The 24,880-nt window shown below is 44.2% G+C and overlaps 1 protein-coding gene across 5 annotated transcripts in view; it reads right to left on the bottom strand.

Moving 5' to 3' along the window:
- The window catches only part of CNOT10 (CCR4-NOT transcription complex subunit 10), a 65,551-nt gene extending 41,120 nt beyond the window's left edge, over nt 1–24,431 (bottom strand). Inside the window, exons 1-8 of one of the 5 annotated variants that reach the window (XM_069088583.1) lie at nt 24,186–24,431; nt 19,204–19,304; nt 7,275–7,369; nt 6,650–6,811; nt 6,380–6,530; nt 3,808–3,953; nt 2,154–2,240; nt 1,587–1,670 (exon numbers count right to left, since the gene is read on the bottom strand). In XM_069088583.1, coding sequence (XP_068944684.1) covers nt 1,587–1,670; nt 2,154–2,240; nt 3,808–3,953; nt 6,380–6,530; nt 6,650–6,811; nt 7,275–7,369; nt 19,204–19,304; nt 24,186–24,412 — 1,053 coding nt within the window. In that variant the 5' untranslated portion in view covers nt 24,413–24,431. The remainder of the gene's footprint in view (nt 1–1,586; nt 1,671–2,153; nt 2,241–3,807; nt 3,954–6,379; nt 6,531–6,649; nt 6,812–7,274; nt 7,370–19,203; nt 19,305–24,185) is intronic. The other 4 variants (XM_069088582.1, XM_069088581.1, XM_069088580.1 and 1 more) reach the window with 4 other exon arrangements.
- Nucleotides 24,432–24,880: the final 449 nt, after the last annotated feature.

The raw sequence follows: 24,880 nt of genomic DNA, 5'->3' as shown, positions 1-24,880 counted from the left end.
GTGTGTGTGTGTGTGTGTGTGTGTGTGTGTGTGTGTGTGTGTGTGTGTGTGTGTGTAAAAGAAAGACATTTCTTTAAATAAAATAACAGGCTCTCTTAAGGAAGGGTAAATCATAACAGTCCTGTACATTCTCTTTAGAGAGACGTAACAAAATGAATATGCCCAGGAGCCACCACACTGCACAGGCAGCCTCATCATTTTCGTGTGGGGTAAGGACTGGCTGCTGCCCTGGCCCCAAAGAAGCGAGGCTTTTACTCCAAACCCCATTTTCTCTGCCATCACAGCCTTCCACTCCTCCTCCAATTTCTCCTCAGTATCTCCTAGGGTCCAACTTCTAATCTGCTTAAAACACACCTATATCCAGAGCAAACCCTAAGTACTGAATGACCCAAGAAGGGAATCCCCAGGCCAGGCTCACAGGCTGCTAGGGCTCCAACATCTCAGTCCACCTGGCTTTTCAGGGAGCCATTCATTGTCCTGGTTCCCTCTCCTGCCTCAAATATGCATTCATTTAACAGCTTCTTCACCAACCTTCTCTGGCCAAGCTCCAGAACTACCTCTGGGTCTGGACAAAACCCAATCTCTCCCTGCAGCTCCTTCCACCCTCCACTCTGACTCTCTAGTCTAGGTCTCAACTTCCCCCCCTCCTCCACCTGGCTCAAATAATCTGCCTTAATTTTGCTTCCAGCCCTCCCTGGACAGGACCCCATGTCTTTCTCTCCTTTGCTTTCAAGTATTTTTAGAAGCCAACCTAAAGCATTGGACTATTTCCCATTTCTCCTGGATGCCACCAACAGCCACTCAACTGGTTAGTGGGTTCACTGTCTTGGTTACAGTCCCTTGTGGTAGGTGCTTAAGCAATGCTGCACTGAATCTGAAGGAAAGATCAATAGAAATCTTGACTTATCCAAAGCACACCTATGTTTCAGTTGCGATGGGAGCAACAGACTAGAGATACTCCTACCTATGACTTGGGGAGGTGGATTCTATTACAAAAAGGGTGCTAGTATTGATTTTCTGCTAATGCGCTGATTCTCTACTACTATGTGGTAAGGATTTTAGATGAGATGAGTGCTTGCTAGTGCACTGAGAGGCAGACTAGCTGGAGAGCACACAAGGTCTGGCTTCAAGTTCTAACCCCTCCCACACTGCTTATGTGGCCCTGGGTGAGTCACTGACCTCACTTTGCACACTAGGTGCTGGTCTGGAGTGGAACATGGGTTTCCTTGTAAGGAGCTCTCTACAACACTGGGTGAAAAATGGGCTAAATTTATAATAAATCATTTTTAAAAGGTGCTTTAAAGAAGTGATTCAGATTTAATTTTTGGTCTCTATGAAACACAAAAAAAACAAACCTCCATCAAAAAAGAGTTAAGTGGACCATCTCTCCCAGCCAGCACCAGTCCTCTGCTGGCCTGGCTTTTCCTTAATGATGGAACAGGTCCCATTACAATCACCTGTTTAAAGCTTCCTTAACAAGGAATTACCATTCTCCAAGAAAATAAAGGTTAAGGGTACACAGCATGCCCTTAAGAGAGAAAAGACAAAAAAAGAAAAAGGAAGAGAAAGTCAGAGGAAACACTTACATTTCCAGCTGTATTCATGACAGATTTGATTTCCCTTTTGCAAGCTTTCAGAGACTTCATTTGGATATAGGCTCTCACTTTATACTGCATGGTTGGAGGGAAAAGTTTTCACATGAGAACTACAGTAAATATAAACATCACAAAACAGTTTTAACTTTATGAGGTAGAGCGTAAAAATGCTAAGTCATATTTGCAAAGTAAATACTAAAAACATCACTTTAAGATGATCTCAAATATTTCCTATTTTAGGAGCAAAGTTAGCATACTAACAAAGCAGGAATGAAGGCTGTGCTGGGATTCCAAACCAAAGATATCATCAATTCCCTGCTATAATCATGGGGGGCTTTTCTGTACCCCCTATGCTAGGGGACACAACCACTAAAAATGCCTTTTTATTAGTTACTCTTAAAATGAAACAGAGTCAGGACCATAAATTTACCACAAAGTTAAGTAATGCCCTGCAAGCACACAGACAAATGTTTCTGCATGGTTTCCTTTGCTCTTCCTTTCTCAGTATGTCACAGGCTGACTCCAGGTATGCAGAACCCATCTCAGACCTCAGCTCACCTGGTGAATCTTGGACTTGGCAGCTTCTATTAAGGCTCCACTCTCAGCTTTATGATTTGATCCCTCTTTGCTGGTAGAGTTTCCTGACTGCATAAAAATTGAAGAAACAAAATAAAGCAGAATTTAATTAGGCTTTGACTGCATTTTAACAATGACAATAATGATAAATGCTAAAAAAAAAAAAAATGAGGTTCCCAGGAAATCAAAGCTGCTTTGTTGCCCCAGGTCTCAGTACTCCAGCACAAAGGCCTTCCAATGAAGTCACTTTTCTACCTCCTCTTTGGTACCAAAAGGCAGTGTCAAGAACTCAAGGGAGATGTTTACTTACCAACAAAAAGGCACCTCAATCTTGCCTTTTGCTTGTACACAGTCTTCCAATAAAGGACAGGGAACCGAGAGCAAGACAAGCGTCCCTTAACAAAGCCAAGCCCACCAGGCATGACCACCACCCTGGGATAAGGGGACAGCCCTTTGGATTGCCATCAGCTCAACACGTCCAAACAGAACTCATGATCCTTCCCCTGAATGCTCTCCTCTACTTGCTAATTACTGTAGAGGAGTTTGCCTCCCTTCGCCTCCCAGGCCTTCAGGTTCACAGCCCAGTTACTGCTGTCTCTGAACACCATCACCCACACTGTTGTCAAGGCCTGTCAATTTCTCCTCTGTGACATCTGTTGAATATGCCCCTTTGTGCCCCCTGACACTGCTGCCACCCTGGGGCAGACCCTCCTCACCTTAAGTCTGGATCAGTGCACTGACCTGCAGTAACTGAAAGTCTCTCCCCATTCCAATCCATCCTCCATTCAGCCACCAAAGGGATTCTCCCAAAGCTCAGGTCTGACCATGTCAGCCCCTCCCTCCCACTCCATAAACTCCACAAAATGCTCTGTTTGGCCTTCAGAGCCCTTCATAACCTGGCTCCTCTTCTCTTTCCAGCCTTCTTCCACCTTACTCCTCCACAGGCACTCTTCGATGCAGGGCCCCGGGCCCCCAGGCAGTTCCTCAAAGACCACACCACTTCTAGACTCCAGGTCTTTTCACTGGCTGTCCCCCACACCTGGAAGGCCTTCCCTCCTCCTCTCATGGATTCCTCCAAGTCCCAGATCAAAGGCTTCTACAGGGAGCTTTTCTCAATCTCTTTTAATCCCGTCCCTCCTCTTTGCTGACTGCTGCCCATTTATCCAGTGTGCAGCTTGTCTGTACATATTTAATAACAATGATGATGATGGATGTAGCATCCACCATGTGCCAAGTGCTTATCTGAGCCTTACAACAACCCTGGATGGTAGGGGCGGCTGCTATCCCACTTTTTACAGATGAGGAAACTGAGGTAAACAAAGTTTATGTGACTTTCACACAGCTAGTACAAGTCTGAGGTCATTCGGAACTCAGGCCTTCTTGAACCCTGTGCACTCTGGCGCCACCCAGCTGTCCTCTGTTGGCCTGCTCTCCCCCCCATTATAGAGCTGGGACTCTCTCCCTATCTCCAATGCTCAGCAATGTGACACACGGTAGGTGTTGAGTATCACTGACACACTGACCCAGTTTCCACTAGGAATGGGTCCGCGGGCTCCCTGAGAAGGGCCCGGCTGGCGGATGTCCGCAGCTGTGCCACTGTGTTGCGGATCAGGCCCCTCTGCCTCACATCACTCACCTCGCTGCTTTTCCCGTTCTTGTTATTAGTGCCCTGTGAGATCATTTTTTCTAGAACAGCGAGGAGGTGCAGAGCTTTCTCAGCTTGGTAAGTCAGAATATACAGATCCACAAGCAAGAAACACACGGCCTGTGCAAACTTCTCTTCTATATAACACAAAAGAAAAAAAAGACATGAAGAGAGACAAACACTTCTAGCAAATGAGGACTTTTAAACACACAATAGTCTCCCAATGCAAATTCCTCAAGGCTTCTAGTTTCTCTTTACTGGAGCCTGCCACCATGTTCTGCAAAGGGTCCATCAACCAGATCCCTGAAGCCAAGAAATAAGGCCATGTCACCGAGCCTCTGTCAGTGTGTGCTATGGAACAAACCTATCTTGGCAAGGACTCTACCACAGGTTAGGAGTCGAGTTCAGGGGCTCTTCACCTAGGGCCTAACCTAATCCTCAAGGCGTTAGGGGAAAGATTTCAGGAGTCTTATGAACTTGAATGGAATAAAAGTTAGACTTTAATTTCAATATAATTGTTTTCTTTTGTAATCTTTTGCAATTTTACACACTTAAAAAGATGATTTTGAGAGCAAAGAAAAGGGGCCAGGCCCAAGACACAGAGAAAGGTTCTGAATTCCTGCTCCTGTAGGAAGAACACTGCACAAGGAGGCAAAAGAAGTAGGTTTTACTTTTGGATTCAGAAAGGCGGCATTTTTAAAGCCTACTCTTTGTATGGAATTGTCAACACCATCAATTTCACATGAAATTACAACAAATTTTCTTAACAGATGAAATGAAAGGAAATTGGATTTCCTATTTTTTTAAGTTTTCAAAATGGAAAATGGCAGCATTCCCTCACACTCATGTCTTTGCTCTTATACAAAGCACACAGCCCAGGAGCGTTAGGAGATGAGATAATTCTAGGCTTCCTCCATTATCCCTGCCTGCCTTGTCTGAGGTTCCCCACAAGGACTCTGTATGCCCCCCAAAGGGCCCAGAATCTCCTCCTTCAATGCCCTGAAACCTCACAGGAAGGAACAAACTCTCTGAGACTACATGTCAGAGCCGTGAAGTCTCAACAGCCACGACCCACCAAGCTATTTTCAGAAATTCTTAAAGTTGTACTGAAAGATAGAAGAAAAATACAACTAGCGTTTTCAGCTTCCCATAAAACTGTGCTGATAAAAGGGAATGCCTTTGTATCTTTTCTTTTTTAAAAAATAATTCTCAACTGAAATTTATTTCAACTGAAATGGCATTTACTCAAAGCCTACTATTTTCAAAGCACTTTGCTAGGAGCTAGGGATATAAAAACTGTTGTGACATCTGTCCCCTTACAAACAAGCAGGAAACAAAGAACACGTACCCAAATATTTTACATCTAGCAATGCTTTACCCAAATACAGTATGCAATGGAACACGGTGAGCAAATGACAGAAAGATGTCTGGGGAGGGTGAGGAAAAGAAAAAGCTTGTTTCCCATGCAGTGGGACAGGATGAGGGCAACTGGTGAGAAGCTTGAAGCTTCATGTACCAGCGGGGTCCTGAAGGGCAGGAATCCAAGTCAAAAGGCATCGATTTCTAATTAAAACATGCCATGAGCAAAGGCAGAGAACTTGGAAGCTATAAGGCAAGACAAGCGGTCCAGCTGGGCTGCAGCTCAGAGTGAGTACGTGAAGGGCATGAGAGGACACTGGAAAGGACAAGGCTAGGAGGTGGGGGTGGCAGCACATCACCTGCTGGCTTCTGCATTAGACTGTAAGCCCCTTGAGGGCAGGGGCTGCCTTTTGCCCTTTTTTTTGTATCCCCAGTACTCAGCACAGTGTCTGGCACACAGTGGGCATTAAAATGTTTATTAGTTGATCAACTGATTGCTTTAAAGGCCCTGGAATGCTAAGCAAAGGAGTTTATGGAGTAAGGCGATCAGGATCCACAAAAGGGCTTTCTGCACAGGAACGACATGCCCAGATCCACCTGGCAGCAGGATGAAGGATGGACTAGAGTCAGAAGAGCTTAGAGCACGTGCTGCAGAATCAATGAAGAGCCCGCAGCAGTGGTGCAGACAGGTGGTCCTACAGGCCTGTAAGAGGGCAGGGGGAAAGGAAGGAGAGAAAGGAAACACTGCGGTAAAAGAACTGAGAGGATGTGTCCGCTAATTAGATGCTGGAAGCAAGAGAGTGAAGTCAGAGATAAGTTAAAGCCAACTAAGTTTCCAAGAGGAGGATGAAGCATCATTAACAGAGAACCAAGTCAGAAAGATGAGCAGGTTTGGGGCTAGGGCTCAGTCCCATCTCAGGCATGGCAAGTCTGAGAGGCCGGGGGGGGGGGCCTGGGGCTCAGCAAAGATGCCAAGGCTAGAGACGTGGGGCATGGAGCAATGAGAGAAGCGAGCTGAAAGGTCAGCAACATGAGGAGGTCAGAAAGAGGAAAGGAGCCTGCAAAGGAGACAGAGAAGGGACAATTAAGGAGCCAGGAAAATAGCCAGAACATCCTAGCAAAAATTATTCAAGAATTTGATGAATTAAAAAATTTAAGTCAGAGAAAATGGGTGAACAATTACTTGCTTCAATCAGTGACGTACCAAAAGGTTCTATGAACTGATAGAGTTTCTCTCCAACTGCTATGGCTTCAGTGTGCTGGCGCAGGTGATAGAGAATGACAGCTTGATTATAGTAGAGCATGCTATTCTCGACATCGTCTAAGCCATCCATTTCTTCAACAGCTGAATGGACCTGAAAGACAGCCCATCACACTTTCTGATTCACAGCGAGAAAACAAGGGGCAGCGGTATCAAGGGAACCGGCCCACGTGAACAACACCGCACCGCCTGACGACGAACTGCACCACATACCTGGTTCTTCAGCTGGTTCAGGGTCGCTCTCAAATGGTCGGTGGTCGTCTGCTCATTTTTACAGAACTCGGCCACCGCTGTGTTCAGAACCACCTTGTAGTCTTCCTTGTTGATGTCCCGCAGGCAGGCGAGGTGCTGCAGGCACACATCATAATTCCCAGCCTACAAAAAGCACACACAGTAACTCACCAGGCCACACCACCTACAATCACCTCACCAAGCCATATCTGTGGGTTCTGTTCCAAGAGAATCGATGAACCTAAACTCCCAAGAGTTTAGTTGGGTCAAATCCCTGACCCTTCTAATATGGGAAATAAATACCAAAGGTACATAACATCCTCAGTGGGTCCAAGTCAGGTATTGAATCAAAGAAATCCCAATTCTGAATTTAAACAAAAAGTTGAAAAGCCTATGGAAAACAAATATCAGAGAATAGTTCTTTTGGTTTTGGGCAAGCAATGCAATGAAAAAAGTTGCTCTTCCAAATCTTTTCAAAGGTCTTTAAAGAAGTCCAATTTTCAGAAAAACTTATGCTTATCAAAGATAATATTCCTAAAAGCAATAATTTCCAACATGAAAGAAGTTTCTCAAAAGTTTAAGAGATTAACATTAAACATTTTCCTACCATGAATGCCTGAAAAGCATTGCTTGATAATTCCTTCTCTTGATCAGTGATCCCAGAAGTAGAAACTGTTCCTTCATGTTTCTCTGTTCCTTGATCTATAAATATAAAATTTTAAATATTTAGAAATCAAAAGCATTCCAGTATTTTTCTTATTAAAAACTTTTCTTCTTAGTTTATTCCCTTCCTAAGTACAGTCATAATTACATTTTACAAATGGCATACTCTTTAACTACAACTGTTAATCACTTGTAAAAACGAAATTAGAAATCACTTCCCTTTTCTAAGTCAGTGGTCAAAACACAATGAAATTTCACCATCCCTTATTTTTAGAAACTAAAACTTTTTCATGATAAAGGTATTAGTGATAAGATATTGTGCTCCATAAAAAATACCTACATATTAAATCTACAATAAACAAACCAACAAGCATTCTCTGAATGCTTGCTTAAAGTGCTCCAGACAGCCTAGAGATCAGACAGATAATAAGCAGGCCCTGCCCTCAAGGATCACCAGTCAGTGGTTCTGTGGCTACACCAACAGAAAGCCACACCAGCTCTTAAATTTTGAGTCACTTCAAACGATTACAGCTTTAGAGGCAGAACTTCCCATATTTTGCCAATGAGGAAAATGAGGCACAGAAAAGTTAAATGCAAAAAATCAGGGAGTGTCAGTGAAAGGCCCTCCCTACCTGGGAGACCACTTGTAGTTCAACTTCCTCTTTTTTACTTAACTTTCCATGGCTTAGTGACAATATAATGAAAAGCAATGCTGCCATTTTCAGTAAGAGTTGAATGGAGAACACATATCACTACAACATTTTTCTTTTTTCAAGTTAAGATCTTTTTCCCCTGAGATTAGGATTAAAAAAAAAAATCTCAGAATAAAGTTTTTGAGATCTACTCAAGACAAGATGCCAAAACATTTTAAAAACTGTTACAAACAACTCTAGCTTTTTTTTTTTAAAGCCACTTTTAGTCACAGAGCAGATTCCCTGGTTCACATTTGGTTTTTACAGATCTGGGCTAACCTATACTTTGGTGGAATAATTGTCCGGCCTAAGGGAACTTTTCCCCCTATTTTCAACCCTTTGGAATTTTGAGCCTTGATGTCAGATGAGTGACAAGAATTTAAATCACTCTTTGGAGACAACAAGCTTCTTGTTTTTTTAAAAACTTCAAACATAGAAGTTTTGTTTTAAGAAGGAGGTAGCAAAAAAAAAAAAAACAAATATTAAAAAAATCTAATCTCTGAAGTTAAAAAGTAAATGTTTATAATTAATATATATTGTTGTTCAATCATGTCAGCACACATCAGACTTTTCTTGGCAAAGCTCCTGGAATGGTTTGCCATTTCCTTCTCCAATTCATTTTACAGATGAGGAAACTGAGGCAAACAGGGTGAAGTGACTTGCCCAGGGCCACACAGCTAGGAAGTGTCTGAGGCCACATTTGAACTCAGCAAGATGAGTCCTCTTGACTCCAGGTCCAGCACTCTATGCGCTGCACTACATCGCTGCCCCTAATTAATACAAATTATCCATCTACAAATAATAACGTATAGCCCTGACTTCTCTTGAGAGTTCCAGTCTGTTATCTGGAGTTTCCTCCTGGAACCAGTCACCTGGATATCCTGCTGGTGCCTAAAACTGGACTCAGTGTCTTCCTTTCTATTCAGGAGACTATCATCATCATCTTCCAAGCCCTAAACCTGGATCCCTCTGCCTTACCCAAGCACCCACCTTCTCAAGTGGTTCCTCCTGTGCATTCTCAATGCAGCCACCAGAGGGCAGCCTCCCATTTCTTTTATATATGGATCAGTAATGTCCAAAATTTTAAAATCTGGACTCCTATCGGTAACGAAATCTTTGAGCACACAATCTTGACACTGAAGCTACTATTCATACTACAATACTAATAATTATGAACATATATAATAGGCTATAATAGGATTAAAGGGTGAAATAAATTATTTAAAAATTTTTTCATTTATTAATGATACAAAATACACGTTCCTCTAAAATATCATTAAAGTAACATAATTGAATATGTTCTGTTATATTTCAAGATCTTGGTTTGACATTTAGAAGGTCTAAGTTTAATTTATTTTAATACTTGGTTTTAACAGCTGTCTGTGCTTTAAAAAATAATAAAAAAGACACCTCCCAAAAACAAGGTTGGGAATGGAAGAACAGCATTGGCCAAATTTACAAACCCTGACACTTCATTTTCCAATCCTACCCATCCATTACACAGAGAGTTTTGGTGAAATTTAGCTAGTAAACGTGTAGTTTCCCTGATGTCAATCCATCCTCTTTGTAAACTTACAGGAAGATATTTCATTTTTATATTTTTACTAATAGGTTCAAAACCCAATGAAATTTATTTCTGGAGGAGGTTTAAACAAATTAGGAAATTCTTTTTCCAAATTTTAAAATGTGCAGATAAGGGTATTCTGGTTAGTTATAAACAATTTTTAGTAACTTTAGAAAAGACTAAGTGTTCAAGAAAGGATGGTCAATAGAGTCAAATGCTTCCATGAGGTCAAAAATTGTAAAGATTGAGAAAAACTCATCAAACATGAAATTAAGAGATCACTGATCACTTTGGAACAAGTGGTTTTACTTACACAAGGAGTTAAAGATAAAACGAGTGAGGCTGGGAGCCTGGGAATGTGCTTCAACCGACTTCACTGAAAATGGAAGAAGGGGGGTGGGGGTGGGGGAGACTCCTAAAATACATCCAGGTACCTGAGCTGCTGGTCCAGTTCACACTGTCCTGCCCTCCCCCCCCCCATCCACCTGGGAGGAGGAGCACAGCTGTTCACAACCCTTGGATGAGCTGGGAGTCACCAACTACAGTCCTCCAGTGAGGACCCCACCCCCCAGCCCCAGCCGCTGTGAATCCCCAAAAGCACCATAAGGATTTGAGGGGCTCTCCTCTCAGCCCCGTTCCACGAAGCTCAACTCTTCTAGGAGTTTTCTCTCTCACCCTTGAAAGCAGAGGTGGCATTCTCTCTCCCTCTCTTTGGCACTTAGTGCAGGGCTTAGCCCATAGGAAGAGCCTGATAAATGGTTTTTTAGTCATTCAATGGGTGAAACAGTTGTACTAGAACAACCCTTCAGTGTCGCACTTTGGCCCACACAATTCTAGGTTGTCAGGAGCTTTCTAAATGTTCTTCCTGCATTTCATCTACCTCCAGCCAGAGATGGAAAGCCTGCCTACCTGTCAGCTGCTACTCCTTACTCTCTCATGCCTCATATCCAACCAGCTGACAAATCCTGCTGAATCTACCTTCACACCATCTCATATAGATCTCTGTGTATATATGTACATGTGTGTGTGCGTGCACACACATCCCCATGCAGGCCCTCATCCCCTCCTTCCAGTCTTAAGTTTCTCCCTACTCAGTTGTCAAAATGATGGGAAAGTTCAGATCTGATCCCTTCACATCCCTAAGTCAATCAACTCCAGGATTAGAATAAAACCCTGCTGGTCTTTTAAAGGTCTTCACTCTCAGGCCCATTCCTATTTTTTCCAGTCTTCTTCTCCATCCCTCTGCCTGCCATGTGCTCTACAGGCCAGTGACACTGGCCTTTTGGCTGCTCCTCAAACCCAACCCTCATCTCTTGACCCTCTGCACCCTCCCTGGCTGTCCCAAGCCTGGAATTCTCTCTCTCCTCATCTCTGCCTCCTGGCTTCCCTGATTTCCTTTAAACCTCAACTAATCCCTCCTAAATCCTCAACTAAACCTCCCTAATTCTCCTTAACATCAGTGCCTTACTTCTAAGATCACCTCCAATTTATCCAGCTTATATAGAATCCTTTGTACAGTGTTTTCCCCACCTTGAAAGCTCGGCCTGGTTTTGCCTTTGCATCCTCAGGTCTTACTTAGGCCAGGGCCTGGCACGACAGGCAGGCCCACTGACTTGATCCCATAACCTTCAGTGGCTCCCCACTGCCGGAGTCCACACCACCCCCCTTTCAATATTCTACATTCCGCAAAACTGGGTTATTCTGTGTGTCCATTCCTCCCTCCCCCCCAATTTCTCTCATTTTGGTGATCTTGCCTGTGGCATTCCTCCTAATGGGAATGGGTCCCCCCCTAGGCCCTGACTGTTCAAGGCCCAACTCAGCTGCCACCTGATCCACAAAACTCTTCCCCCAGCCCTTCCAGATGAAAACAATCTCTCCTTTGCCCTTATCATAGATCTCCTCACAACACAGCACATTCTCAAGAGGAGAGACAATGTGGTATTAACCTCTCTCGGCATTCCAAACATCTAACAGCATCTTCAACAAAGCAGATGCTTAACAAGGATTTGTGGAATTGGAGTCTACAGCTACTAAAGAGATATTCAAAGCCATCCAAAGGCCATTGTCTTTCAACCATTTTGGCTCAAACTTCCTTATAAATAAGTCTTTTAAAAATGCTCCTTATAAGTTAAAAAAAAAAAAGCCTAACAAAAAAACAAAACCCCAACTCCTGTTAAAAATATTTTTCTAGTCTTTTCCACACGTACTGCTGATGCCATAGCAATAATGCACTAAGCTGTAAGAATCAGTGTTCCAAACAGGGATAATAGTATGGGTCAAGTTTCTGGCTTCTATGATAAATGAAGTGAATCCAATAAACTACCATTAAGCTCTGGGTTTCCCAGTCCATTAATTCCAGTACTAGAAGGGGGACAGGGATGTTAGCAAGGTCACAAGAATGTTGGCCTTTGCTCTCAGTGAAAGGTTGCTGACAAAAGCTGCTATTATTCCTTCCAGATCCATCTTTTCCTATTAGCTTCCAAGGCCTCCCCCTCCTAAACTGAGGAGCCTGACCCAACTAGTGCCTGCCTCACTCTCTGGTGCATGAGCAACTCTGCTTGTTGGGCATAAGGAACAACAACTTTCCCCCACCAAGGAGAACGGGTTCTAAGCTTAATTCCAGGGTTTTCTCCGAGTTCAGGAGTACAAAGGGAGTTACTTCACCCATCATGGGGAGAGACAGTCAAGTGTAGGATCACTGAAAGCACCTTATGAGACACTAGGCACTTAGTCACGTGGCCTGTCTGGCCTATGGCATAGTCTTGTCAGCTCCTATGGAGAACAGTAACTGGAGTGCCACTCAGGTCTGAATAGGTTGCTGACCAAAATGAAATGATTAATTAATTGAAAAAGATGGTATTGGCCCCCTGAATAAACTGCCTTAAATTAGCTGCTTACCTCTGCAAATTAAGATTTTATTTAATTTCTCAAAATTCTCCATCTGATACATGCTGACCTGAACAGCAAAGTCTTGATGATAAATTACATTTTGTGCTAATAAATTTCCAAATGCTGTTATAACCCTTTGCAAGTTGAATTCAGTAAGCCTTTATGAAACACCTACTATATGCTGAGCACTGAGAGTCACTAGGGCATAGAGACAGAAACAAAATGTCTCCAAGATGTTTACATTGGGGGGGGGGGGTTTGGGGCTGGGGTGGAAGACAGAACACATGCAGAGAAGTAAATACAAAATCTAGGCAAATACCAAGTAATTTCCGGGGGAAACACTAAGTACTGGGGGGATTAGGGATGTCCTGGTATGGCCAGGTGCCATGTGTGCTGAGCCCTGAAGAGAGTGAGGGAACTCCAAGAGGCAGAGTATTCCAGAGGGGAACAGGGCAGGAGATGGAACGGATGTCAGGAAAACAGCAGAGAAGCCAATACAGCTGAGACAGGCCAGGTGTCAAGGCGGGGAATGTTTCACCAGCCTGGAAAGAAACTGGATCCAGCCTGAAAAGGGCATTCAGTGCCAAACCACAGAGACCAGGTTTTATCCTAGCAATGGCAGCCAAAGAAAAGTGGTACTTTCCGAATATCAATTTGGCAGCTGTTTGGAAAGGGGAGAGGCTGGAGGCAGGAGACCAATTAGGAGACTAGGCAATGGTCCAGATGAGAGGGGATGAGGACCCATGAAAGTGGAGAAAGGATGATGGAGAAGAGCTCTAGAGAGGGAATTGACAGGACTTAGCAGCAAATGATCTGCCATGCAGGTGGGTGGGACAAGAGTGACTCCTAGGACTGTGCCCAAAGGGCTATAAAACTGTACGTACCCTCTGACCCAGCAATCAAATATCTAGGGCTGTATTACAGAGAGATCATAAATAAGGGTAAGGGACCCAACACGTACAAAAATATTCACAGCAGCTCTTTTTGTGGTGGCAAAGAACTGGGAATTGAGGGGCTGCCCATCAACAGGGGAATGGCTGAACAAGTTGTGGTATATGAATGTAATGGAGTACCATTGTGCTATAAGAAGGGATGAGCAGGCAGATTTCTGAAAAACCCAGACTTATATGAACTGATGCTGAGTGAACTGAGCAGAACCAGAAGAACATCATACACAGTAACAGCCACACTGTGTGACTGACTTTGATACACTCAGCTCTTCTCAGAAATGCCAGGATCTAAGCCAATTCCAAAAGACTCATGACAGAAAATGCTATCCACATTCAGAGAAAGAACTTTGGAGTCTGAATGCAGATGGAAACACACTATTTTTTCTCTTTTTGTTCTTTCTTGTAGTTTTTTTTCCCTTTTGTTCTGATTCTTCTTTCACAACATGACTAATGTAGAAATGTTTAATATGATTGCACATGTATACCCTATATCAGATTGCATACTGTCTTGGAGAGGGGAAAGGGGAAAGAGGGGGCAAATTCAGAACTCAAAATCTTAAAAAAGTGAACGTTGAAAACTAAAAAAAGAGAATGACTTCAAGGACACAGACCTGGGCAACCAGAAGAAGGTGGTGCCCCCACTGGAAATAGGGAAGGATTAGGAGTAGGCTTAAGACAAAGCTGTGAGTTATTCTCCCTTGCTCAGTCTGGGGTACCTAGGGAACATTCCAGGGGTCATAACCCAGCCTGGAAAGCTCACCTCTTCATTTCACCTCCTTCCTTCTTCAAGTCCCAACTAAAATCTCATCTTTTATAGGAAGCCTTTCCCAGCCCCCTAATGCTAGTGCTTTCTCTCTCTTTAACTCTTTCCTATTATCCTGGATGCAGCTTGTTTGCACAGACTATCATTGCCTTCTCCATTAGATGGCAGAGACACTATCATTTGCCTCTTTTTGGATCCTCACTGCTTAGCACAGGTGCCACAGGTACTTAATATCACTTACTGACTGATTGACCATCAGGTAGTCAGAACATGAGACTGGAACTTAAGAGCTGACCAAGGGCTAGATTTGGGAGTCATCTGTACAGAGATGCCAGGTACATCCAAAGCAGCTGATGAGATCACTGCCATATGGAGAAATAAGGGCCCAGGAGTAAGCCTGAGGGTACACACACAGGAAAAGAAACTACCCTACAGTAATGGGATTTTACTACCACAAGAAAACATGAAGATAAAGAATTCTGAGAAACTTGGGATGAATGCAGAAAGAAGCAAGCAGAACTAAAAGAAAACAGAAAGAAAAACAATGAAAGACTTCAGAACTCTGATCAATGCGAATAACTAATGGTGACTTCATAAGCAGAGGGGTGGTGGGAAACAAATGCAGAATACGGCATACAATCCTAGACACGGGTCACGCCGTGGCTTGCTTGGATTGTACTCGTCTGTCTCTTGGGAAGTGACAATGACATTAAAGGCCATCAGCAACAATTTTACAAGTAAAAAGGACATTGAGAAGGAGAATATTGTTTCATGGAAGCTGTGTTTAAAAAAGTCTTATTCTGGACCATAGAAAGACCATCTAGCTTACAACCGGAGCAGCTTCACAAGCAGTAATTTTACTTATTATATGTGAAGTTAAAAAGAAAGAACAGGCGTCTCTTCCATGTCTACACAGAGGAAAAAGTATATTAAATTAGTCCCAATGTGGAAAAAAAGCTTCATTCATCCTTCACAAAGCTGCGAAAGCAACCAGGGGAAGGCTCATTCACTCAACGTCCTGACTAGCAAGGAAGAAGAGCTAGCTGCCAAAGTGGAGAAATAGGGGGAGCCCGAGGAGCTACTGCATCTCTGCAGAATTTAAGACTGAGCAGAGGAAAGCACAGTGTGACAGCCCAGATCTTGGGACAGCAGATTTCAAAGGGCTTAGAAAAGGATAAGTAAGATCCCACAGATTCTCCAGAGGAAATCAACTCAGTTGGAATGAGAGGCTTTCAAGAATGACATTCTTAAGACAAAGAGATACTGGAAGAGGAGGGCGAATCTGAGGAGATGAATTTGTACGGACAGGAAATTTGAGTGTATTTTAGTTCTAAAAAGACAGGCCTAGAAAATGGGCAAGTAAGGGTAAGTAAAGAAGTCAACAGCTTGGACTGTAAGGCTAATGAAGAACACTGATGAAGGTGGCCAAGGGACTGACTTATGAATTATGGAAGAGAAGGTCAAAGAAGGACTGGGCCTGCTCCTTCACCACCAATGGATGACAGCAGAAGCCAAGGCAGAGTCTAGACTATTTAACTCTTCTTTTACTTCAGTGTTCTCTGACAGAGAGAATGACCTTTGGGTTGGAAAGGAGAGTAAAGAAATGGCCAAGAGGGAGCCAGGATCCAAGGTGACAGTCAGAAAGCTCCTCACTGTCATTGGGCCTAGGAACCTAGAGAATTGAAGATGCAGTTGCTCAGTAGCTCTCAGTGACTTCTGAAGGATCATGGACATAGGATAGAGATAAGATGGCAGCACCAGAGGAAGAAACAGGGCTGAGATCTACCCTATGACTCCTTCACACAGATCTAGAAAATGCATCAGATCAAGTCCCAAAGGGGAAATCCAAGAAAAAGTCACAGTGAGGACATTCTTGCAGCACAGCTTGGCACGGGGGACAGGGTTATACACTGGGGCAAAGAGAGATCTCCATCTCAGCACAGACCAGGTATAGGAAGAGATGCCAACTAACGTCTTTGTTGCTCATCCCCCAGCTCTAGGTCACAGATCCAGGGCTGACTGAGGAAGGAATCTATACCTAAGGGATGGCATTTCAGGGGGAGCAGTCACCTAGCAAGGAGAACAGCAGGGTCTCAGTTCTTGCCTCCAGAGAAATAACCAGAGCAAGGATCTCAGACCAAAGAGGAGCCTGCAATTCTTTCCCTCTGAAACAGTGGAACTTTCCAATTGTCTGATAGGAGCCAACTCCATCCAGCAGCAGTCTATTAAAACTCCAAATGGGGTTAGGGTTAAGTCCATAGACCAGTCACTCCGACCCAAATTCAGGTCAGGAACTTGCAAAATTAAGATGATAAGGGCACCACTTTGGGACCATGGAAAGTTTGTAGGTTCTCATCATGAACTCTTCCAGAGATCCTAGAATAACACAAAACCCATTACACTAAGAAAGCAGTAAAAGGATCCATTCCTTTCACAAGTGCACAGATCCTGTCCCAACATCAAATCCAAAGTCAGGAGGTGTGCTGAAAGAATAAACAAAAAAAAAAAAAGAGAATCCCACCATAAAGAATTATTATAGGGACAGGGCCGTTCAAGAAACAAACCCAGAAATAGAAAATTACTCTAAGACATCTCCAAGTAAAGCATCAAAGGAAAACAAACTTGGGCACAAGCTTAACTAGAATTCCTAAAAGAGAAAAAGGTAGAGGTTTTTAAAAAAAAGTTTAAAATTTTTTTCATAAATGAAATGATAGTTCTAAAGGAAAAAATTAGAAAAGAAATAAAAGCTATAGAAGAAAGAACTGGAAAGGGAACTAACAGTTTAGCATTAAAGGAAGAAAAACTCAGTTAAGCAACAAACTCCCTAAAACTTAGAATGGACCAACCACACAGAAGATAATGACTCCATGACATAAGAAGAAATATTAAAATAAAATCAAAAGATCAGGAAATTTTAAAAAAAATGAAAGAAAACTGAAGCCATCTTAAAGCAAAAACTATCCTGGAAAAGGAGATATCACTTAAAAAAATCACTGGATTACCTAAAATCCACAACCAAAAAAAGAGTATACACACCACATTTTAAGAAATCATAAAAGAAAACTGCCTAGAATCTACCAGTCACCTCCTGGAAGAAAACCAAAAATGAAGACTCCCAGCTAAAATACTGAGCTTCAGGTGAAAAAAAGAATGTTAAAAGAATCCAGAAAGAAAGAATTCAAGTACCAGGAATTACAGAACCACACACTATTTAGCAGTCACAATTACAAAGGAGCAGAGAACTTGGAAGACAATATTCTAGAAGGCAAAAGACACAGGTTTACCACCAAGATTAACTTGCCCAGCAATACTGAGAATAATCCTGGAGTAGGAAAAATGGACTTTTAATGAAAAAGAGGACTTCCAACCATTCTTCACAAAAAGACCAGAGCTGCATAAAATAACTTTAAAGGACAAACACAGGCATGAAAAGAAACATAAAAACAAGGACAAACTCTTTGCATCCTAATACAGGGACTCCCTAAGAACTTTATCATCACCAGAGTCACACTGGACAGAGGGCCTGGGAGCTATTCTCTTATATTTTGAATGGAATACATGAGTAGAGAGGAAAAATGAAGAAAATTATCTCATATGATGGTGTAAGAAAGTAGAAGTTTATACAAAAAAAGGAAGAAGGGATGGAAAAAGTAGTTGATAATTCAGTCTCATTTTCACCTGAACTGGTCAAAGAGGGAAACAATACACACACACAGCATTGGGTTCAGAAATGTTCTACTTAATGGGCAAAAAGAAAGGAAAAGGGTAAAGAGAGAAGGGGGGGATAAAAGAGAGAACAGATTGAAGAACAGATTAGTTCTAAGCAAAATGAACTTCAACGAGGTACCAAAATATTATCAGCAATTCTTTTTTGTGGGGGCAAAGAACTGGAAACTGAGAGGGTGTCCACCAACTAGAGAATAGCTGACCAAATTACGGCTTATAAATGTGATGCAATACAATTATTCTCTAAGAAATAATGAAGTAGATGGTTTCAGAAAAACCTGGGAAGACTTATATGATGCTGATTAAGGTGGGAGGAACCAGGAGAATGATTTATATAAGGACAACTGTATCACAAAGACAACAACTATGAAAGACATAGGCCTCTGATCAACACAATGACTGAGCACAATTCCAGAAGACTCACGATGAAGCCCATTTCTCAACAGAGAGGTAATGGTACTCAGTATAAACTGAGCTGTTTTTTGGATATGGCCAATTCAGGAATTTGTTTTGCTTGACAATGCAGGTTTGTAACGAGGGTGGGAGAGAAATGTAATGGGAACATCTTTGCAATGTAAGAAACAGCAAATATAAGGAATTTAGAGAACCATGGGGAGACATATCAATTCCAGTCTGATTTTACAGAAAATCTATACATTTACCAGGAGGAAAAAGAAACCTTAAAAAAAAAAGATCATGGAGAACAGAGGTACTACAAGGCTAGAGAATATAACATAGGCTTACCACCAAGATTAACTTCCCTAGCAATACTGAAAATAATCCTAGAGTAGGAAAAATGGACTTTTAATGAAAAAGAGGATTTCCTATCATTCCTCATGAAAAGACCAGAGCTGCATAAAATAACTTTAAAGTACAAACACAGGAATCAAAAGAAACATAAAAACAAGGACAAACTCTTTGCATCCTAATACAGGGAGATGATACGTGTGACTCCTAAGAACTTCATCATGACCAGGGTCACAGAGGGAGTCTAACTGGACAGAAGGGAGCTCAACTTTGATGTTTAGCAAAATTCTAGTACACATTCTTAAAGATATAGTTAATAAACAACCAGAGAAGAAAATGGTAAGCACAAAGACTCAACATAGCTTTATCAAGAATACAACATGTCAGACTACACTTTATTTTCTTCTTTGGGGGAACAGGGTTACTAGACTAGTAGATCTTTTGATATATCTTATCTAGATTTTAGCAATAAATTTGACAAAGTCTCTTACGTTATTCTTCTGGACAAGATGGAGACGTGGGTTAGACAATAATACACTTACGTGGATTTGGAACTGGCTGAGCAGCTGGACACAATGGGTCATTAATGGCTAGATGTTGGAAGGAGGTCTTTAGTGGAGTGCCCCAGGATCTGTCTTTGGCCCTGTGCGATTTAACATTTTTATTAATAACTTGGATAAATGCATAGATGGCATGCTTATCAAATTTGCAGATGACACAAAGTTGTGAAGAACAGCCAACAGAGACGGTAAGAGTCAGGACCCAATAATTCTTGACAAACCAAAACACTGAATGGAATTTAATAAGACAAAATTTAATAGGGATAAACATAAAGCCTTACATTTATGTTAAAAAATATCAACTTCAGGAGCACAAGATGGGGGAGGTATGTCTAGGAACACGCTCATCCGAAAAAGACCTGAAAATTTTAGTGACCTACAAGCTCAATATGAATCACCATTATGATATGGAGCCAATGTGATCTCAGGCTGCATTAAGAGACCTAAGGCAAGGACAAGGAACACTAGAGGTCTGCACTACAAGGCTCTAGCAGATCCTATCTGGAGTGCTGTGCTCAGTTCTGGCCACCATATTTCAGATATGTTGAAGAGCATCCAAAGAAAGTTGACCAAAGAAAGATGATGCCCCAGGAAGATCAACTTAAGGGCCTGGAGAAGAAAAGAGGAGCCTGAGAGCTGCCTTCATGGATCTGAAGGGCTGTCAATGTTACACAGGAATGAGACTTACTTGTTTGACTCTAATAACTAGTAACAATGAAAAGAATGGGCAGAGGCAGATTCAGGCTTGATTAAAGCCCAGGTTAGCCAGAAGCAGAAGAGGCTGCCTCAGGAGGGCCCTTCCTGGTACTGGATAGAGGTCTTTAAGCAAAGGCTGGGGGGGCAGGGATGGGGAGGGAATGGATTTGGAATAGGAGGCCTCTAAGGTCCCTTTCAACTTGAGATTCTGTAAAAGCCTGGAAATTCCACGGGGAAAAGTTTAACAGTTTTTAAAACCCAGGAAAATATCTGTTACCTTTTAGCCTTTAAATGAGACTTCTTCAGTAAAACAGCCCATATGCAAGTATCAGGCCACCTGGCTTCTTAGGCCCCTTAAACGTCCCTTAAGCTGAAGATAACTTCACTATCACATTAATAACATGAAAAAGACTAGGAGAGAAATGGTGGAGAAACTTGCCCTCCATCCAACCCCGCTGCCTGATGGTCACACATATACCTGCATCCTAACTCTAGATTTCCTGACCATCTCCCGATACCCCAACATATACAACAAAACCTCCAGCTCCCTCAGTATTGAATGCATGTACTTCATACTTCAAAAGACACACTATTTTATCACCAAAAACTTTTCCCACACCTTAGTATATAGATTTTCACAAGCTATTTCAGCCACAAAAGGAAAAAAATCCCCCAGGAGTCAATATTCGGTGATGAGACTCTTAAAATCTAGCAAAACTGGGAAGTCCTTAGAGAGAGATCATCCCCCCCCCCCCAAGCCTAGTCCTTGAAGCCTCCAACTTAGAAAGAACAACAGGGAATTGTGTTGGGGAACCAGGGTCACCACCACCTCATGGTAAAGAGATAATTTGAGGTGTATTATAAGAGAGAAAGCCTTTCATCACACACACTGTTTTTGATCATTTGTTTGCCAATCATGCCTGTTAAGAATGAAGCTTTAACAATCTGACATGCAGTTTCATGCACATCCTTGTCAAGCTTCCCAGGCTCATGATGAACATGCTGCCCAGTTCAACAGAGAAGCAATGCACTGAGAGGACAGACTGGAGTGTACTTCTTTTTGGACATGGCTTAATGTTGGGATTTATTTTACCTGACTCTATGTATTTGTAATGGATTTTGTTTTCTTGCTTTCTCCATGGGTGGAGGAGGTGGAGATGAGAAGGGAATGTGGAACTGAAAATAAAATAAAATGGAATCTGTAAAATGAGGCTAACAATACCCATCGCTTATGTGATGATCTTAAATCATATATTGAAAGCACCTGATGAATCTTGATAATTATCATGTATGTGTAATATAGCACAGCGCCTAGCACACAGCATGCCCAACTGACTGACCTACTTAACTCTAAACTCCAGGACAGAAAAGCTCCCTTATCTCCACTTCCTCTCTCCTCCAATAGCTAGCACAGGGCTCTGCAGAGGACACAACAAAAATTTGTTGAATTTGGGAATTATATTAATGTTAGCTCAGTTAATTCCAATAAACATCAACTCATAATCAGATGACACGATTAACTGAGATTCATGCTGTCCAGTGCTCAGAGTTAACTCTAAGTACCCCACTGGAATACTCCCAATAAATTTACTGAAGGATAGAAGAATTTAACTCTCTACCTCCTCTCAATTCAGTCAAACAGGACCAAAATTCAAATGCAGGTGGGTGATCGTGGCGCTTCTAGGAAGATAACAGAGTCCAGTGGTATTTCATGGGGCTGCTGCTATCATAACCCTCCAGGATATGTGTCCGTGCCCACCTATCTCCCCTCCTAGAAATTCCCCCACTGTTATTACTTTCCCTTTCATTAATTATGATGTGTCGTTTTCCTAGATAGAAAGGCATCAGGGTTAGTAACTATGTGGGAGCCAAACTGTACAAAAACTTTGGAGCAGATCTCAGTGTAAAATGAGCTCAAGAGCTGCCCATGTTGGCAGGAGTAGCCTTTTTTCCTCTGTGCTCAGGACCTGCTTCTACACACATTTGGAAGACAGACTCGGGAAACAACACTCACATGACCACAAACTAGTGTTTGATTCAGTTTCTTCAACTCTAAAACCAAACAGCATTAGTTTTTAAAAGACTAACAAAGTCTTACCAGAATGAGTCTGCATCCAATTCCACAATTCATCTTTATTTCTCCAAAAGAAATCACCATTGCCAATTGAAATAGTAAATGATTGTTTATTCATAGCCTGGACACCCTTTCCACTTTGATCTAATAAAAAGGGTATTTATCCTTTAGATACAGAGACCTCTGGGTCTCCCAAGGCTTGATATCCTTTGAGCTAATAGATTTCATCTTTGACAAAACAATTCCTTTTTATACCTAAACTACATAAGGAAAAAAAAAAAGGAATTCATTACATCTTGAAAATTCTTTAAACTGGTCAAGTCGACCCCCAAAATCCTCTCTAAGGAAAGCAGAACCAAACCTTCATTAGTATATCAAATGAAAAAGCCAGTTAACAGAAAATACAGAGTGGTATATTTAAACACAGAATGTTAACAATTCAAATCTGATTGGTGGATAAGCCCTACTGGACTCTAGTGTTCTGAACAAGTTAAATTCATTTGTCAAAATATAGCTAAGTAACCATAATGCTCAAGAAAAACAGAATTTAAGGCCCTAGACAGTCCACTGCTTCAAATAGATTGTACTTTCATGGAAAGTTTACATACCAACACTTCACAAACAACTCAAGGTTACCCCTATCACCACAGAAAAAGGGCTTACCCAGCTGACACATGCATTTTTATCACCTGAATAGCAACACTGTGTCAATGAGTGTTAATAAAGCATACTCGATACAATGCAAAGCTTTTCACCCTATGGCACCCAGACAAGGACTCCCTGGAGTCAGGAAAAACCTGGCTTCAGCACCACCTCTACACGGTCACCTCGGGCAGATTACAACCTCCTTCGGCCTCTTTCTCAAACATTTTACTGATTCCTTCCAACTGACTTCGAAGTCTTCCAAAGCTTAAAAACACGTGTTCACTAGAACTAACAATCCCCATCATCTCTTCCCTGCTCAAATCTAGGAAAAAAGCGCTCTGTGTCTCCACTTCTCTTCTCCTCGCTCACCCTCTACAGAGGGAACTCAAACTACTCTCTGAAGTGACCAAGGATCTCTTAGTTGGCAAATACCAGCGTCTTTCTTCAGCCCTCCTCCTTCTCAGTCCCCACCCCCTGTCCTAGGACCTGACACAGGTTCGGTTATCACCAACACGCAAGCAACTCTGATCTACAGAACCAGTCCCGGCATCTCCTCAGTGTTCCCCCCCCCCCCCCCATTCTTGCAGGCACTAGCCTCGGTGGCCCCCTCTCCTCTCCTCCCCTCCCCTCCCGCACCCGCCTGCAGCCCCCCTCTCTCCTCACACTCCCCACCTGAGCCTAGGACCTGACCTCTGGCCATCTTTTTGGGGTCATGGACCCCTTTGGCAATCTGGCGGTGGCCACGATCTCAGAAGATGTTTAACGCCAAAAATAAAACACGATAATAAAAGAAATATCTGAAGATTTGTTTTATATTTGTATGTTGCAAGTTGCTTTAAAAGAGGAAAAGGTCCCGACCTCAAGTTCCGCCGCCTTGATCGGCATCACCGCAGCCCCCCAGGCCCGAGTAACGGAGCACGTCACTCCCCCCTCGGACTCCGCGGGGCGACCCGGGGTCGCGCCCGGCGCTCATCCCCCGCCTCCGGGCCTTTGCCCAGGCGCCCCCCTCTATGCCTCGCTCACTGGGGCCGGAGCAGCGCGTCAGCGGGCGGGCTCCCGGGCCCAGGGCGGGCGCGGACAGAAGAGCCGAGCCCGGGCAGCTCGAGATGGGGCGGGGGAGCCTGGGGCCGGGGAACGGGGGCCGCTGGGCAGGCGACACTAAGGGGGGCTGACAGACAAGAGCCCTCCTCCCCATTTCACAGAAGAGGAAACAGTCTCAGGGGCCCTTCCACGGCTCCGCGGGGGGCTCCGCCGCCGCCCACCTCCCCAACACTGCCCAGAACGGAGCCATAGAGGCCTCCGCCCCCCAAGGTCACAGCTGCAAGGGGCCTCCAGAGGAGAAAGCTGAGGCCCACAGGGGGCAGTGAGGGGGGGGTGGGGGACGGGGGGGGCCCTGGGGGGGGGGGGGGGGGGGTTGCGCATGCGCGCGAGGCTCCCTCGCCGCGCATTGATTCACCTTCCCCGCGCATGCGCGTTGACCACTAGGTTCATGAAAACTCCTATCCCTCCGCCGCGCGCACCCGAGGGCGCCGAGCCGAGTCCTTCTCACCTGCGGCCTTGTCCGCTGCCATCTTCCCCGCCCGCTTCACGCGCCTCCCGGCCAGCGGCGCAGCCGGGACTCCGGCGGGGACGACCGCCGACTCGCTGTGGTGCCAGCCTTCGCGGGCCTCGCCGCGGCCCTGGCGGGAGCGCGGACCGGCGGCCACGAGCCCCCGGCCGCTCCCGTAGCGGGATGATTGCTTTTCCGCTGGCGCTAGGGCGAAGACCTCCCGCCATCCACCGCCGGCGACCGCCCCTCCCCCTTTTCTGACACGCGACTTCCGGGTGCCTCGAGCGCGGCGGAGGTGGGGGGGCGGGGCGAAGAGAAGAGAGGTCGCGGGAGGGGCGGGGCGAGCGTGGGAACGGAGGCCCAGGCACGCCTCGTGGCGCTGACGCAAGGGCCGGCGGCCTCCTCCGGCCCGCCCCCTCCCCCAGGCCCCGCCCTGTCCGCAGGCCCCGCCCCTCACGGATGGAGGTGGGGGTGGCCTTGGGGGGGGGGCTACCCCAGCGGGATGCCCTCGGATGGACGCATTATTACTATTATGGTTGCTTGCGGCCTGCGCGGGCCGCCCTCTCCCCGCCCCACTCCCGCCTCGCAGCTCTCCACCCTAGTGCCCCCCCGCAACGGGTAGGCTCCCGGAGGGCAGGGTCCAAGCTCCCCGGAGTTGCGTTTCGCGGCCGTGGCTCCCGCGGACAGCGTGCGGC

This window comes from Petaurus breviceps, unplaced genomic scaffold (genome assembly GCF_028583685.1).
Source record: "Petaurus breviceps papuanus isolate PSGF00001 unplaced genomic scaffold, PetGlider_PUasm1.0 185, whole genome shotgun sequence".
Taxonomy (NCBI): Eukaryota; Metazoa; Chordata; class Mammalia; order Diprotodontia; family Petauridae; genus Petaurus; species Petaurus breviceps.
This window is presented reverse-complemented; position numbering and strand designations above follow the sequence as displayed.